Source organism: Perca fluviatilis, chromosome 15 (genome assembly GCF_010015445.1).
Source record: "Perca fluviatilis chromosome 15, GENO_Pfluv_1.0, whole genome shotgun sequence".
Lineage (NCBI taxonomy): Eukaryota > Metazoa > Chordata > Actinopteri > Perciformes > Percidae > Perca > Perca fluviatilis.
In genome coordinates this window covers 24,528,921-24,547,984 of record NC_053126.1, presented here as the reverse complement: position 1 = coordinate 24,547,984, position 19,064 = coordinate 24,528,921, and the positions used below count along the sequence as shown (strand labels likewise).

Genomic DNA, 19,064 nt, shown 5'->3' with positions numbered 1-19,064 from the left:
CTGTTCAGGGATCCTGTAACTCCACTAAACTCACAAAAAACTCAGATCATCCTGTTTTAATTCTGTGTTGTGAGCATCACCGATTCAAGAGGGGCTTCTGCCTTTTAGAAATGATAAATGTGGGGAGCAGTGGAGTCTGAGTTGTAGTGCTGAGAGTGGATCCTGAGGGCAGCTTCGGTTACAGAATGACAACTCCTCTCTGCTTTAAAAATGTTCACATTTCCCGAGCGTGAAGAAGTGCAGTAGGGGTTGTAAAACGTGTTCATCATCCTGCATAATGTGTCTCTCTGCTCTGATGGGATTTTTTCTCGGTGTACAGCTCTGTTTGACCAGAGGGCCCCGCTGACACAGTTCAGAGCCAAATGTGTGTCACACAAGCAGGTGGTGATATCAAACACACTCTCCCCCTCCCCATCAGAAACAAATACTTCACCTTGTTTTGAGCTCTAAGTGTCACATCCTGTCTGGAGAGGAGAGATGAGTCCTCATTCTCCAAAGATTTCATCATTCCTGGCTTACTCCACACACTAAATGGAGGGAAAATTCAACGTCCCCGCCCTCAGTTTGTGCCTGGAGGACAAAAATGCCACAAAAATGGAAATCTAATACCCATATCTGCACATGAAAGTACCAGGAGTGAAGGTCGACACAGATATTTTTTTTGAAAAAAAACAAAGCAAGTTTACTTGTAGAGCACATTTCTACGCAAAAGAATAAGAGAAAGAATAAGAACAGAGAAATACTCAAAGTAAAGACGTAAGTGCAAGGTGGATAATGATTACAGCAGTGGTGGAAGGAGTATTTTGCTTAAAGCTATAGTGCGTAGTTTCTGTCTCCCCAGTGAAGAACTCATCAAGCCTTCCGTGATCACATACCACCCCTACCCCACACAGTTGCTAGTAGCCAAGGAGAACACGGAGGATGAAAAAAACATGATGGACTCTTCAGAAGAGGTGATTATTGTCTCTCGATTTTCTGTGCGCGGAAGTCGCCGGACGACACAATCTTCTGCCATGCTGAGAAATACAGAGAGACTTTTGCGGAGCTGATAGGCTTAATTAGCTTTGTAGCAACTCATATGGCAATGGCTTGAATGTAACATTCATTAATACAAAAAAAGTTACGTTTGTAAAGCTTTAAGTAAAAGTACCAATACCACACTGTGAAAATACTCTACTACAAGTAAAAGTCCTGCATTCAAAACCTTACTTAAAATAAAAATATTGTATGGAACGTACCTGTCACATAATAAACATACTTATTTTAACCCAAACCACAATCTTTTCCTAAACCTAGTAGTTTTGTTGCCTAAACCTAACCGTACCCGGCACATAGAACAATAATGCCAAAGGTTCCTGAGTCGGAGCCCGATTAAAACACTGGTTTCAGCTGTTTGAATTTGGATTGCACGTGAGTAGTTGAGTAGTAGTTGGCATTCGACATATTGTCAGATTCTTTGTCTCAATTCTTTGTTTGGATCTTTCCTGATCTCAACCAAGAAGCTATTTTTAAACTATGTCTTAACCAGGTGTGGACCTTGTTTTAAAGGTCTCACATTCTGCTCATTATAGGGGTCATACTTATATTTTGGGTGTCTACTAGAACATGTTAACATGCTTAAATGTTCAAAAAAACACTTTATTTTTCTCATACTGTCTGTCTGAATGTACCTGTATTCACCCTATGTCTGAAACGCTCCGTTTACCCTCCTGAAAAAGCCCAGTCTGCTCTGATTGGTCAGCATTGGTCAGCAGGTCTTCCGCATCTGCACTCACTGTAGCGGCACTTTATATACTGTATATAGTATAGTTGGGACATCACAACCGTACGTAAGTCCTGATGGTTTGTTTAAAGGCACAGTTTCTGAATACGGGCTGTGTACATTTCTCTGTGAATTGAGCGTTCTGATACTTTAACAGTATTTATATAGCACTTTGTTCGGATTTATTATTAAAAAAAGACATGGAAATCTTACTTTTAACAATATGGGACCTTTAGGACCTCATTACACACCGATTGAGAAGTCTGGCATGTTTTGTTTACTGATAAAAGGAGTTAGTGTTCATGTTTCTATAGTATTTATATGGCTTCATATTCACTTTCACAACGTATTGTGCTTTCTCTTACCGTAATTTGCCAAACAAACTCCTTCAGTCTAAACTCTGATCCATCTCAATCCATTCTCTGTCTGAAACATACTCAGCACAGGCAGATTTCACCACTCAGTTCTTCAGCAGGACTCTGTTGTTTTGCTTCCTGAGCGCCAAGTGGAAAAGCTTCAGATGTCGAAACCCTGACCTCCAGAGTACAGGAGCTCTTTCAACACAACTTGTTCCGTCTCAGTGTGTATGTGTGAGAGAGCGTAACAAATAAAAAAAAAGGGAAAATACAGTCAGAATAACGGGAGCGCGCTATCCCATAAATCATTGCTGAATTCAGTTTGATGTATTTCCTTTGCTGGGTCTTTGGGTATCATCTCAAAGACAACGCCTGCTCCAGAAACACTGCTACTTAAGATTTCCATTTGAGAAAGTTCATTTAAAAAAAAAAGATGTAATGCTGAACATAGTTTTTAATATACAGTGTGGTGCTCAGGGCCGCCTTAAAGTACCATGGGCCCCGGGGCTACGACTTTTTCAAGGCCATCCCCCAAGCACCATCACGACTCAACTACTGCCCCGTCCAACCTGCACAAACATCAGCCATGCTTCATTTGCATACAATAATGCATCAACATTCACTCATGACTGCAGTTTAATTTTACGACTGTTGCAGCACCGATGTCTAAAAACAAAAGTCGCATGCACGCATTTTTTTGTCCAAAAGTGGAGCAAACATAAGAATTTTGCATAAATCAATCACTAACAACAAAAGTCTGTTCCTACCTTTAAAATGTTTTCCTCCTGGCTTTACGTGTGGCAAACCTGATTAGATTAAATCCTTGATGCAAATTCATAACTGTACTTGGATAGTACAATAATTAGCTAGTCTCACATTGCTCCATCTCCAAAGGTCCGGACAGATTTTGAGAACGGCAAAACATGGAGAGCGGAAGGGGCGGGACATCAGGCTAACGTGCCGAATGTCCCGCCCCCAAAGAGTCACCCTCTGTACCACTTGATATTATTGTTCTTGTACTGCAAGACTGTATTATAGAATAGTATAGAAAAACATACCTGCACAAGAAAGAGGTGTGCTTCATATTTTAATGTTTGCATTTCCAAACAATAGGCTCACTTTTAACAACTTTTATCTCTAACTGAGTTGTGTGTGTTCGCAGGGGTGCTGTGGTTGTCGGTGGTGTCCGAGGTGCTCTACATCCTGCTGCTGGTGGTCGGCTTCAGCCTGATGTGTCTCGAGCTGTTCCACTCCAGCAACGTCATCGACGGTCTCAAACTCAACGCCTTTGCCGCCGTCTTCACCGTGCTGTCCGGTAATATGGGACGCCTGATAAGACACACACAACCTTTCAAGACTATTTCTTCTTTGACTTTTCCATGCACCATAGAAATAGGTGAAGTTGTGCAGGAAAGACAGACATTACATTCCTCTAACACATTCAGAAGTGCCCTGAGGATAAGCAGGGAGACTGATGCAGATTTGTAAGAGGCCGTCCAGGGTCAGAGGTTATCCTCTGGAAGCCTTCGCTGTGTAGGATTGTCGGATTTTTTTCTCTCAACTCATGTTAAACCTCTTACACAAGAAGTTGGCTCTGTGTCCACCATGTTGCACACTGTTCTCCTTTTTTTCAGGCCAACTGACCCCTGGTTATTTTAAAAGCACATCTACAGGCTTTACGCCGCTCCTATTCTATACTCATCACACCGCGAGTGATAGATCTGAATCACAGTTCTTAATGACATGAGATGCTAATGGAAATCCTTTACCAGGAAAATGGTCCATCGATGTCTTGCAATCAATATCATGGCAGCAAGGGGAGTCCAGCCTTTGTTAGCCAAACAGGATCAAGTATATCAAGGCTTGAATTCTAAAAGACAATACAACACATACTTTATTATTTTAAGTAGACTAACAGATTCCGCTTTTTATTGTAAGGGGTAAAAAAAAAAACTCACTTTTCTCGACTTCAAGTGATAATTATCATTAAGTTATAATATTTAAGATTATAATCCTGGTTAATATTACAACGGTAATAATTACAAGGTACTGTAAAAGCGAGTGATGTGATTAATAGCAGCAGTGTCAGCAAGTCAAGGATATTTACACTATATATATTGCATATATAAATATGTGTATATATAACACTAGACTAATTTATAATATGATCAAAAAGTGTTGTCTGTATTAAAGTACAAAGTAGAATTATAATAGAAATATAATATATTATGTTATGTTATAAACAATATAAACTAAAAGTACGACATACTTGTACGATTATAATATATAACAGCTTTTTACATGTTGATTTGGACATAAACATTTGTGATTAAAGCTATATTGTTGACAAAATGTATACAGCCGAACACACAGTAAAGTACACACACACACACACACACACACACACACACACACACACACACACACACACACACACACACACACACACACACACACACACACACACACACACACATATCTTAGAGTCTATCATCAGGGTGTCAAGGTTGAAGAGAAATTATGCTCTCTTTATGGTGAACTGTAAATCTGGAGCAGCTGAGTTTTATTTACGATGACACACACACACACACACACACACACACAGATTACAAACACAGACACGTGGCTCTTGCCCATCACACACTTCCACGTGACACACACACACACACAAACTCACACAGACACACAGAGACACACACACACACACACACACACAGATTTTCACAGGTTGTGATGTATAGCCGCTGCATTAATGTCATTATGGCTTTTTTTGGTTTATCGTATGTTGATGAGTGATAGTATCCCTGTCTTTAATTGATTGGGTGTCTCACGTTAAATCACTTGGTTCTGTTTAATGACTAATTATCATGGTCACATGTGTTCTGATTTATTACTAATCATATGTTGAGCTGCAGCTCAGAGGCAAAGTGATTTACTGTTGTTTTGTTAATGGTAATTATCACGGCAGATTATGTGCTTGTGCTGAGGGTTAGTGTTGTTATGTAAGGTCGAGGAAACACACTGAGGATGTAGCTGCACTTTTTTAGAGCCTTGAGATTAATGACATTCAAAAGTCTTAAGTTTGTGAGAGGAAAAGGTCATAGAGTCCCTCATCCTCTGGGGAGAAAAAGTATCTACAGCACCAGTTATTCGTTTTTAAGATTCCTTTTTATTGTAAAGGGATCATTTTGATCTGATGGTCATCATCTTGGGATCATGAAAATTCATAACAAATTCTGTGGCAGTTCATTCTCTAGTTGGTGAGTCTCATTTGATTTAACCATAAAAAAAGTTTCAAAGAAATGACAAGTCAATAAAAGCTTGTTTTTTTTGTAAGTCCCAATATTACAAATGTATCTCACTGGACTCTAAAAGTCCACAACAGCATCGGTTTTAACCCTCTAAGGCGGGAAAATGGCAATTACAAAACTTAACAGTGAGCGTAAATAAACACGAGTCTACAGTCATGCGGACATGTTGATGTTTAGCAGATATAATGTTAACCATCTCAGTTTAGCGTGTTACCATACTAACTTTTATCAAATTATCAGTAAACACAAAGTCCAGCTGAAGCTGCTGGGGATGTCATTAGTTCTGCAGTTATTTGGTCATAAATCAAACAACATACCAACAAAGTATTGGACGCCTTACAATTTTGACCTGATGGTTGAGCTAGATGAAAAGTCAGAGGGTCAGCAAAGTTATAACAATTCGTCCTGAGGGGAACATGAATATCTGTACTAAATGTCATGCATTTCTATTCAATAACTGATGAGAGAGAGACAAAGACATGAGTTGAAAATGTTCCAACTTGAGTGAAAAAAAGGGCATCCTTCATAGATGTACGTTTATTTATACCCATTTGGGATTTTGTTTGACACAGACTGTGTGTGTGTGTGTGTGTGTGTGTGTGTGTGTGTGTGTGTGTGTGTGTGTGTGTGTGTGTGTGTGTGTGTGTGTGTTGAGTGTTTTGCAGGTCTTCTAGGTATGGTGGCCCACATGATGTACACTCAGGTGTTCCAGATCACAGTCAGTCTGGGTCCTGAAGATTGGAGGCCTCACAGCTGGGACTATGGCTGGTCCTTCTGGTTAGTCCAAGCACACACACACACACACACACACACACACACACACACACACACACACACACACACACACACACACCTACTTTTTGGGTTTTTGTTAAAATAACCCTTTATTATCACTAAAGGACGAATGTTTTACTTATTTTAAAGTAACAAAATATATAATAATTATCCAGTGATTCACTAAAATCAGACCATTGGTGTCCGACACACACACACACACACACACACACACACACACACGCACACGCACACACACACACACACCTACAGGTGGATACACACAGACCCTCTGTTCAGTCCATCGTGGATCCTGAGTTGAGGATGTTGCTGCAGCTGTTGTTGCTGCTGTAGTGGAGCTGTAGGGGTGTGTTGACAGGTACACAGGGAGCGACGCAGCTGCTGTTTCTGCGATAATTAGCCAGACAAGACGCACCTTGACCTCCACTGCTCTCTGCATGAAGGTAAAGCCGAGCGGCTGCAGCTGCTGTCTGAGCTCCTTTTGCTCATTTGTGGATCAAGGACAGAGAAGAACACGGAGCACTTTAGGACTTTTCATCCACGCTAGCTACTAAACAGACCTTGTTTTCCTCACTTCTGTTTCCAAGGTTACTACTTGTTATTGTTCTCCCTAATAATAACCATGTTTTGTTACTGTATATAGTAGTCAGCATTACATGTGGATTATAATTAGCCACAGGAAACAAGGAAAGACAGAAAAAGGTCGAAGGATTTTAGGATGAGAAAATAAGAATAAAAAGTGACGAGAGAAAAAGTGAAAGATCTGGAATATGAACCTATTAAAGGTGATTTTCTCTGTCAGTCATTCAAGTGCTCATTTAATTTAACACCACGAGGGAGTCGTTCAAGATCGTTAAAGTGGAATAAAATCAGAAGGAATGAGGAATTTCTACCGGAGCAGGAGGCCAAAAAGCTCCTTCAGGATGAATAAAGAGTATAAATGTGCTCTATTCTGAGGGAGTGATGTTCTGTTTAAAGCTCTATAGAAACTGACCTAAGCTTCATTTAGAGCCTGAGGCAACAGCTGGCATACTAATTTAACTCTATAATGAATGGGCAATCATTCAAAAATATTCACTTTACTTTTTGTAAAAGTTATTTGGTTGAGTGTCATTGACAATCTTTACATGCACAAAATATTCCAGTTGTTGCCCTTATATATATATATATATATATATAAAAAAGACAATATTCCTACTAAGCTGTTTACATGGCTAATGAAAATGAATATTCCATCAATATTCCCTTTTACAAAAACAATATTTCTTTAAAGTTTTCCACCAGTGGCAAATAAGGGTTTTAAAGTGATGGTTCGGAGTAATTTCATCCTAGGGTCCTTTGCACCATGACCTCGAGCCAAACACCCCCCCCAGAAGCTTTTTTCACCTGGGTCTAACATTTGGAGAGTTAGCGTAGAGTAGCGTTATCAGCTGAATATCTTTAGCGCGGGGCTAATGGACCTACGTTTGTATCTCGTAAATGACCCCACTAATAATAACGTCAAATGATACCAAACGTCTACACTAGTAAAATGTATGTACTCATAAAACGATGGATTGGAAAGTTTGTAGGGTACACCAGAAGTTTATGAACACTTGCCTGCTCTCTTCTGCTCTCTGTTGCTGCTGCTGCTGCTGCTGCTACCTGCAGTTAGACGAGTGCTTAGGGCCGTCTACAAATTACTACACCGAAAGAGATACAACAAAAATATTTATTAATTTAATGATTAAATAAGGTAATGTCTCCAAACTTACCTCAATAATTACTTGTCTCCTGCTAGTTATACTACAGCACTTACTTTAAAAAAAAAAATTTAATAAAAAAATATTTTTGTTGCATCTCTTTTCGGTTTTGTAATTTGTAGACGGCCCTAAGCACTCGTCTTACAGCAGCAACAACAACAGCAGAGAGCAGAAGCCAGCAGGCAAGTGTTATTTACATAAACTTCTGGTGTACTTACAAACTTTCCAATCCATCGTTTTATGAGTACATAACCTATATGTACTAGTGTAGACGTTTGGTATCATTTCGGGCATTATTAGTGGGGTCATTTAAGAGATACAAACGTGGGTCCGTTAGCCCCTGCGCTAAGCTATTCAGCTGATAACGCTACTCTACGCTAACTCTCCCAATGTCCGACCCAGGTGAAAAAAGCTTCTGGGGGGGTGTTTGGCTCGAGATCATGGTGCAAAGGACCCTAGGGTGAAATTACTCCGAACCATCACTTTAAGATAAGATAAGATAAACCTTTTATTGATCCCCAGCTGGGAAATTTGGTGTCTATCCTCTGTCCATCTAACAGTTTGGTCCAGAGTAAGATATCTTAACAACTAGTGGCCAGATTATCACGGACGTTTGTGTGAATATATGATCCCGCAGCTAGCACCAAAGCTCTAAGTAGTAGACTGTCCTTCAGACTGAGAAACACAGCCATTACTTAAACAAAAATGCAGGGAAAAGTAAGTGGGAATTTGGGACTTACCAGAAAAACACACAGTACATATTCATATTCATGATCCCCAGCGGATGATATCCAACGATTTTAGTAACCCTTCACCTTTTCTCCAGCACCACCATCAGGCCAAAATGTAAACTCGCACAATAAATATCAACATCAGGCAGCAACGGTATGTTACAATTTATCCTGAGGGGAACATGAACATCCAAAGTTGTAGAGACATTTCACTCAAAACCACAGATGCCAACCTCATGTTGGCGCTAGAGGAAAAGTCAGAGGATCATCAAAGTCATCAGGTTTAGTATCGTCTGTAAACCATAAATATCTGTACAAAATATTATACCAATTCTTCCCGTAAGTGCCGAGATATTTTACTGAAGAAGTTAAAACTTTGACCTGCTGATGGTGAAAAAAAAAAAAGAAGCATTAGGAGATCACCAAAGTTGTCAGGATTAATTATCTTGGGGAACATGAATATCTGTCCCAAATGTATTGGCAATCTATCCAATGATTGCCAAGATATTTCAGTCTCGACCAAAGTGGTGGACCGATCAGCAGCTATCCATCGAGCCACACCACGTGGCTAAAATATGTCAGTATGAGTAGAGCGATTCACTGCTTCTTCTTCTTCTTCCCTCCCTGTGTCTCTCTCCAACCAGCATGGCCTGGGGTTCCTTCACTTGCTGCATGGCTGCCTCCGTCACCACCCTCAACTCCTACACCAAGACGGTGATCGAGTTCAGACACAAACGCAAGCTGTTTGAGCAGGGCCTGCGCGAGGAGCAGAACTACCTTGACCAGGAAGCGTTCCACTACTTCCGGGACCGCTCCCTCCAGTCCATCTCCAGCACTGTGGAGGTCTACCCCGGCCACGGTGGAACCAGAGCCGGGCTCATCGTTGGGGGGCCGGGTCCCGGTCCAGGACCGGGTCCTGGTCCCGAAAGGGGCAAGATGAGAGCCCCGTCAGCCACGATAGACCTGGGGGAGAACACAGACTCGCTGGGAGAGGAGCAGTGCTGAGTGATCTACGGGAACGTGAGAACGTGGGAACTGCTCCTTTAGGTCTAAACTAGGCCACGGGTTCTGCCACCGAATGAGAAAGCACAGCAGTCCTTATTTTCAGTTCGAAGAAGATTATTAACTCTTCAAGAAGAGACAAAGTCAGTGGAATAAATAAAATTAGAGGGATACAGTATGTTCTTTATATATTAATGGAAAGTCAGTTGTGTTAAGTGTGAAAAACAGACAGAGATCTTTGACTTTGAGAATTAAGCTTCTTCGAGGACTGAAAGCAGGTGTTCTCTAGCTAATTTCAAGGTGCTATGTGTAGTATTTCAACATTGATTTTATCAATTCTGATACACTAAAGTGGGACAATGTAACAGAAGTGCCAATTACAAAACAATGGTGAATGCTGAATAACAGTAACAGTAGCACGGGGGGAGCAGCTCCAGCAGCATATAATAATAATAATAATAACAATAATAACAATAACAATAATAATAATAATAATAATAATAATAATAATAATAATAATAATAATCAGTCAAACAATCAGTTCAGTTACACAGGAATATCTACCTTAAAGTGGATAATTCATTCTAATAAGCTTTTTTACACCGAAGCTTTTTTAGCTTGGTCAGAGTATGCGTAGTGCATCGCTGAATAGCTTAGTGCAGGGGCTAATGGACCCACGTTTGTATCTCGTAAGTTACCCCTCTAATAATGCCCGAAATGATACCAAACGTCTACAAGTAGTACAAATAGGTTATGCTCTCATAAAACAATGGATTGGAAAGTTTGTAAGTACACCAGAAGTTTATGAACACTTGCCTGCTCTCTTCAGCTCTCTGTTGCTGCTGCTGCTGCTGCTGCTACCTGCAGTTAGACGAGTGCTTAGGGCCGTCTACAAATTACTACACCGAAAAGAGATACAACAAAAATATTTATTAATTTAATGATTAAATAAGGTAATGTTCTAAAACTTTTGGTGTACTTACAAACTTTCCAATCCATCGTTTTATGAGAGCATAACCTATTTGTACTACTTGTAGACGTTTGGTATCATTTCGGGCATTATTAGAGGGGTAACTTACGAGATACAAACGTGGGTCCATTAGCCCCTGCGCTAAGCTATTCATCTGATAACGCTACTCTACGCTAACTCTCCCAATGTTAGACCCAGGTGAAAAAAGCTTCTGGGGGGGTGTTTGGCTCGAGGTCACGGTGCAAAGGACCCTAGGGTGAATTACTCCGAACCATCACTTTAAGTTGGCTAACATTAGCTACTATAAGCTACTGGTCATACCAGACCAAGTAAGACTGAATGTAGCAGCAAAACACCTGGAAGTACTGAATTAAGTTAGAGTGTGTTTTATTGCCTATTAATTAAATGTTTTATTTGTAACGTAAGGAATATGTTCTATTTATTTCATCGATATATTTTAGACAGCGCAGATTACAACTAAAGCCCGTTTTACATATGCACTGCAATCCTGAAGTTATCCAGACATTACCCAGAGGAGCTGTATGTGAAAACGCAATTGTCCGAATCAGTTGGACCGGACATTAAACAGACTTCATCCTGCCAGCTGCCTAGCACAAAGTCTGTGTAATGTCCGATTGAGCCCGTGTGTGAAGAGATCAGCTTGTTGTCCGGAGAATTCACAGCGAGCGAGTTGCAGTGACGATGATGTTTCTAATGGCGCTTACCCACTGCTAGTACCGCTCGGCTCGGCTCGACTCAGCTGCGGTGCCCCGTCCTCCTTTTTCCATTGCAGATTTAGTACCGCCTCATGCGTGAGGCGAGCGTGGCTGGTAGTCATAGCAACGCTGCAGGAAACTGCCGTGACCTAACGCGACACACACACACAGTTCGTTGAAGGTGTGTTGTTTTTGACTCTCAGCATGTGGCTGTTGCCACAGCCAGAAGACAAATTTAGTTTCCAAAGAAGCTGGAGGCAGCATAAAAAAAAATGCTAACTATTTAAAAATGGCGGGGTTTGTTCAGGACACCCCCGTCTGTCGCTAGCAACGATGATGCAGTGATTAGTGACAATTCTCTCCGACCAATCAGCAGTCTGCAGGTTTTCACGTCACCTTTTGGTTTCGCCTCAGCTCGCTTGGAACCTCGACAGAGGTGATACTAGAAAAGTACCTGTTGGCAGGTACCAGGGACTTTTTTTAAATGATGAAAAACCAAAAAAAGCGGGTAGAGTCGAGGCGAGTCGAGCAGGTACAATGTAATGGAAAAAAACGGCATTAGATGCGGAATCATCAGTTATATACAAGGAATAGCAAGAGACTCTGTTGTTTATGACCAAATTACGAAGCGGCTAAGTGACCGCAGTGTAATCAGCGTCATGTCCTGCCTCCTGCACGCTCTACCCAGGTGCCACCCCTCGCCTAAACCAAACAGAGTATTTGCAGTAAGTAAGAGCGTCTGACATTTGTGAAAGGGAAACTTCTGACATTGTCTGGAGTTCATATGAGAAAACGGCTTAAAACTTTTTAAATATGACATCAGAAGAGAGCATGGGTGGATATCTTGGATAAGAGAGAAACCAACAGTTGTGATGAGGTGTAATGCATGCAGAAAAAAAACTTGGGAGCTTTGTTAAAGTCATGAAGGAGATACGAATATGGGTAGTAAGCCACAGGAACGTGTCACTTTTTCAGGGCCACAGGAAAGAAAAGAAAGAAAGAAAGAAAGAAAGAAAGAAAGAAAGAAAGAAAGAAAGAAAGAAAGAAAGAAAGAAAGAAAGAAAAACTTAATGAGAGGTTAGAAGAGCAGGAGCTAGCCCATATGTGACAGCAGGACTTTGTCTTATTTAAACCAGCATCTTGTAGTCATTAGAAGAACTGCAGCGTAAAGGTATTTTACTTAGGTTTTACAGTCTAGATCCATTATTGTCTTTCATCCTTCCTGTGGTTCTTCAGAACCAACGGAGACTGATTCAGAGGTGGGGAAGCAGGGAAGGAAGGAGCACGATCTGCCTCGGGTTAGGAAACCTTGTGACAAACACAATATACTACACATAGCACTTTTAAACAGGTCATGTCCAGGCCGAGTCCTATTTATGACACTGAATGTAAAAACTAGTGTTAGGAGTTATTATTAATAACTAAATGTCTGTTCAGCTGTGTTGATCCTGTTGGTGAAAACTGGAGTATAATGAGAAAATGTCTGAATGCTTCTTCGGTCCTCAGCAGCTTTGCGATGGTTTTCATATTTAATTCTTGCTTCAGGACAAGCTGTGACAAGAAAGCCTGTTCACTTTCTAAAACCTAACAAATTAGTATTTTTTTCTCTTTCAGTTCTTCTAATAGTGCATTTTATGAGTGTAGGTGTGAATATTTGCCTAATATTATACCAATTGTGTTTTTAAGTTGCATGCACAAACGCAATTCAAAAATGGTCCCGGCCTGTCGTGAACTTTCAAAAAAACTATTTAATTTACATGACAGCCTGCAGTTCAATAGCAGAACATTGTCACAGTTCAACAGCCTCCTCAGGCTCTTTATGCAGGCCGCTGTCCAGGTGCATCATTTCAAGTGGACTGCCTTTCATTTTAGTCACGGAGCTCTCGGATTTAGCGAAACGTTTTTTGACATCAAACCATTCCCTCTTTGAAGACTTGACGCTCTGCAGTGTGAAGTTCTTCTTTTTATTCGTCGGTGACATTTTTGTTAATTACACTTTCTCACAAATTGAGCAGTCTGAGGGCATCGAGCATGTTAATGATCAAACAGCACAAATGTGCACCTGCTCATGAACAGGTGGTATCCATCGGGCTGAAACGAGCAATTTGTGACAGGTTGTGCAGTTGGGAGAGTTTGCTGAATCCAACTTTAAACACTCTTCCAAGGCAAAGGGAATAAAGTAAGGGCAGTTTAGCAAAATAATACAAAAATGTTCGGTAACACTTTCCTTGAAGGTATCGACATGACACTGTTATAACTATGACATGACACTGTCATGAACGTGTCATAAACGTTGTAAACAAGTCATAAACGTTTATGACCTCTGTCATTAAGTGTCATTCGGTTTGTTGACATTAAATTAGTTTGGGATGTCTTTCTAATGACAACTTGACATTAATCAGGATGGCATTACCAGAAGTTGTCTTGGTCATGACAACTTGACATTAAATTTCTTTGGAGTGTCCTTATTAAGACAACTCGACAGTAAACAGGATGACATTATGTCAAATAGTCATGACAAAGACATTCTCTGGTAATGTCATCCTGGTTAATGTCAAGTTGTCATAATTAAGACTACCCAAACAATGTCAACTTGTCATGACGAAAACCGAATGACACTTAGGCAGAAGTCATAAACGTTTATGACTTGTTTATAATGTTTATGACACGTTCATGACAGTGTCATGTCATAGTTATTACAGTGTTATGTCACGATTATGTTGATACCTTTGAGTAAAGTGTTACCAAATGTTGTTGTATGAGGCCCGTTGTCTATTTTCTCTGTATGTTTAAAAGTAGTTAAGAAGCAGGGGAGGAACAATCTTTTTCACATGCACTAGTTTGACAGTTTTGAAAGGGCCTTGGGCAAATATTGACACCATGCAGCCTTAAAATAAATTATTAGAGCATAAAGCAAATTATAAAGGCTTTCCCTCTTTCCCTAAAACACATTTCATGGAAAGATGGAAAGTGTCACCACTCTGACAGTTGTGTATGTTGGCAGCGCTGTGGGTTATACATTTTTTGGGCCAAACCCATGACTGACAGCTCCATCATCAAAAGGTCAGAGGGTCAGCCCTCTCAGAAAGTCAATGGGCTTCACCAGCAGTGTCCTTGGGGAATCTGCTGCAGGGAACCGTTCACCTCTGACCTCTCTGAAAATGAACGGCATAAATGTGCTGTGTGTGAGTCTCAAGGGGATGTACACTGTACCTAGGAAATAAATCCTAATAGTAACTGAGCGCTCCAGATTTCAAAATGAAAAAGCTGAAATTGAGCGGTTGTGTTAGCAGCTGACCTATACATCACAGCTAGAAAGGCACTGAAGCGTCGTTCCTTTTCAACTATGACGTAAATATTTAAAACATAATCTATGAATGTCTCTCTATTTCGTACCTACTTTAGAAGGTAGTGAATCACCGGCCTGAAGTAATGATCTAAAGATCTAGAAGTCTAAAAGGCTTCTTTTTTTCCCACTGCAGGAACTTAACAACCTGAAACCTGGAGCTTCCCATGACCTGAACTTCTCAGGACCTGTGAGGCTTTGGTGCATGGTTCTACCTAGTTCTACCCATTTGTAGCCACAATATGTGGGATTTGGTCACATAGCATTCCTTATTTTCATGGATGGATTACTGAACCGACGTACCAGGCACAGGCCCAGCTGCCCAAGGGGCCAGGGGTCCAAATTCACAAAACTACCAAAACCATACACATAACCACCCAGATTTACTACAAAGAGACACAAAATGATCACAATGAGACCCAAAGGTACTACAAAGAGATGCAAAGCAAAATGCAAAATAGAAGCAAAACAATCACAAAATGACCAAAAAATAGACTCTTTGAGGCTTGGTTGTCTTTTTCCTACTGTAAAGTGGATGAGGGGCCTCTTACAGTACATGTCTGTGCCCAGGGGCCCATTGGATCATAATCCATCCATCCATCTGCAAAGGCATTTTCGTGATCTTACAAATCTACTATCAAGAATGATAAAATTATAAAAAAATGTTTGCCTGGGACGAAAGTGGGCCGCCATAGCTAGTGCAGTGGAGAAGAAGAGCCTAGCGGAGCAGTATTGATTGATTTAATTTAAACAGGGAAACAGAAAAATGGCAGAAAAAAACACACCTGTTAGATTGAAAAAAATCTCTTGATTGAAGCTGCAACCCGACAGGGAAAAACAAGATCACTACTGGGAACTTAACTGATTCTGAAAATAGCTACACTACCTCCACATTACTGGGAAATGTAGGCTAGTTAAACTATTAAAAAAAAACTCTCCAACATTGTGTAGACAATCTACAGTTTACACGTTACTAATACATTATTAATGGTCGTGTTTGTCGTATTGCTGTTGCATTTCTTTCCCCTGAAAGTATCTGGAACTTGTATTTGTGCTGAAGTTTAGTTCAAAGATTGTGTCCCCAAAGTGAGTGGAGAACAGTGGAAACAAAAGCCTGTGACAACGGCGACATGTTCAATTACGGGTTGTTAAATTCCTGTAGTGGAAAAGTGGAAAGCCAGAGGGCCCTAACTACAGGCTGAAATGAAAGTCATTTAAATGTAATGCAGACGCTGATTTGAAAATGTCACACCAAACAGTTTATGTGTTCATTAGCCAGAGTTAAATGAACAAACGGAGATAAAGGAAATTGTGTTTTAAGACTCGATTAAGACATTAAGACACGTTTTTTCCAGCAATTTGGTTTTACGCATTTACAAAAACAAAGTAATGACCTGAGAAGTAATCTCGTATTCAAAAACACAGATGAGCCATGTCTGCGATGAGGTATTCAAATTTGCGATGAGTCAGCCAGAAACCCCGGCTTCTTCTACAGCTGTGGTCGCTGCAGTTTCTCCTTTCTCAATCTGGGCGTTACATAAAGCGTGGTGGATTGTAAACAGCCCGGATTAAATTGGCTGAGAGTTGCAGAAGTAAAGGGGAGGTTGCTAGGGCCGACGTAATCCAAACTCAAGTTATAAATCCTGCCTGTCTGTAAACTGCTGGTTGGTGGCAGGTCATGAATCCTCTCTGTACGCAGATGTAAACATGCTGATGACGAATGAAAAAAAATGTTTGAATGTATTTATCTACATATATTTATCTATGTATTACACATCCTGTTTCCTGTCTTTTTTTCCAACTGGATTGAATTTGATTTCCTCCAGCACATCCAGCACGTTACAAGACACAGCATACTTAAGGTCTCAACTCTAGTTTAATCTTTGCTTTCTGTGTGTCCTCCACGTCAAAAATAACCCTAACCTGCTTTGAAACCGCATTTAAAAGTGATAATTATCATTCAATCAATTGAGTAATTCATGAATTAGATGTATTAATCAGTCTATAAAAGGTTTCAAATGATGACAAATGAGGAACCAAACAGGTTTGTTATCTCATGTCTAATGAGCATCACAGCTTCATTAGACCCAAGGCTGGATTAGCAGTCGGGCCCCAGACCCCAGGGAATGCTGTGGCAACTGGTTTGGGGTTATTATAAATGTGTTTGGGAATGCTATGCACTACATGAAATTCCATTACCTTGCACGGCAGCTGGAGTCTCCCGATATCACGCGATCCCACAAGATCACATATCACACGGAAATCCATCTCGTCAGGCTTCAAGTAATGGGTTTGTGTCTGTACTACCAGCTAACTGAACCAATCTGTGCCGTCGATGAGGAGCTACTGGCAGCAATGGGCGTGGTTTAGGTGTGTGTGATGGCCGCGACTGTTTGTTCAAAACAACAGTGGTGGACGTGATAGACGGATGGTACATCCAATCACCTGCCAGGTATTTTTTGAAAGCGCCTGCCCTAACAGTTTGTAATGGCGGCATCTCAGATGGTTCTGTGTAACAAACCATCTGGCGTGTCAGGTTAGAAATTCCAGTGACTTTCAATTTGTTCTAGAATTGCGTCCATTCTGACCACCTCCTTTACATATCTCGGTTCAAGCGGCATGAGCCTTCATAAGCTTTCCAAATAAACTGAATTTTTTACAGAAATAGCTACTGTAGTTGCATAAGCAAGCAAGTTGCCCCGAAGTAGATCCTTATAGTAATGCTATGTTCCCACTACGAGTGACAAGGCAACAGGCTACAAGTCATTTTCAATGGAAGCCGGTGACGTTAAGCTACAAACAGACGCCCCCAAAACCTGTCGCTGGGTGATGGGTGCTACAAATCAAAGTTGAACTGGCCTCAACTTTTTTCAACGCTCCAATGGCGCTGTGAAGCGTCAACCGATTATGTGTTTTTCTTTCACTGTTGCTGGTCTCCTTCTCTCTCCCCACCGGTACATTCCATCTAAAGAATGGAAGAAAAACCTCTTGCCGTAAGCCAGTTTCCATACACTTTTTACCCCGATACTAACAGCTAAGTTAGCTGATGCTGCACATAGGCTTGCAATGGGCCATGTAAACTAAAGCTATCTCCACAGATGCTCTTAACTGAAAATTCATGGGCCATGTTCACAGACACACACAAGCCCATGACAACATAACTACATCAATGAGCGCTTGAGTTACACTTCAGATTTTGGGTTTTAAACGCAGCTAATTTGTTGTAGTCATTTGTGCAAATCAATTAATAATTCAAAGGAACAAATTAAGTAATGAGGGCACAAGTAATTACTATAAATCAGAACAGTTTGAGTGCACAACATTTCAATTTGTAACCTAAATTTTAAAATAAAATCAGCCCTGTTACATGATTTGCAGAGACCTCTAGAGATGAAGGGAGCTCCATGCTGACCTGCCGTTATGGATTCCTTTCCCTCGCATCCCTTACAGACGTGTCAGCTGGACTCACTTTGATCCATAATATGTCCACATACACTCGTGATAAATGGACTCTTTGAGCCATAATGGCCGGCAGAGATGCAGAGTGGGAGGATTAGCTAAGCAGCTAAAGCTTCTGTTTTGTAAATGGAGGTGGAGGATTTATAACTAAGCAGAGACACAGAGAGAGCTTCTGCCTTCCCCATTACCACACACAGGAGGGGAGGGGACGTCATCTGCACACAGGGAAGACAGTGGATGGAATTTACTGCATGACACCTTAAGTTAAAACTGTCTTTGGTAGTTTATTTATCAAACATAAAGCATTTAACACATCACTTCCAGTGCACCAAAGGATTGTTTGTTTTATTTACTGGGCTGAGAAGACATCTTTTTAAAAACTTAATGTTAAATCTCTTCCAACTGTTGGAGAAATACCAATATACTCATTGATTATACATCCAGGGGACCCATTTTATACACTTCATGTTTTCAAAATAAGACAAACTAAGCGATGAACTGTAGTGTGATGAATACTGGACCTTTTGGTCTACATTGTTTTGTTTTATTACAAAGATAAGGAACATGTAGTCAATGTTTCTGATGTCAGTGATTTAATCAGTGTTATTGGTATTATTATCTCAGGTGTAATTTCAGTTTTGAATGTTATTTTAATAATATTTCAATTTGACAACAGACCTTACAGGGAGATTATTTTCTCAACTGCTGTTTTCAGGCCCACCCCTGTCCCAAACCCACAGTATGCATGTGGGGGGAAAAAAAGTACAAACCCAGTCTGAATGTGTTGACTCTAAGAGTTCAGGTTGCAGATTATATTCATAACCCAATCTGTCAGATTTTAGGCTAAATCTAGCCTTGTTGCACACACATAAAA

At 40.6% G+C, this 19,064-nt stretch overlaps 1 protein-coding gene across 2 annotated transcripts in view; it reads left to right on the top strand.

The window, feature by feature from the left end:
* The window catches only part of gsg1l (gsg1-like), a 33,144-nt gene extending 22,895 nt beyond the window's left edge, over window positions 1-10,249 (top strand). For both annotated transcript variants that reach the window (XM_039823646.1, XM_039823645.1), the window contains 3 exons: window positions 3,281-3,433; window positions 6,095-6,206; window positions 9,342-10,249. In XM_039823646.1, coding sequence (XP_039679580.1) covers window positions 3,281-3,433; window positions 6,095-6,206; window positions 9,342-9,702 — 626 coding nt within the window. In that variant the 3' untranslated portion in view covers window positions 9,703-10,249. The remainder of the gene's footprint in view (window positions 1-3,280; window positions 3,434-6,094; window positions 6,207-9,341) is intronic.
* The last annotated feature ends 8,815 nt before the right edge of the window (window positions 10,250-19,064 follow it).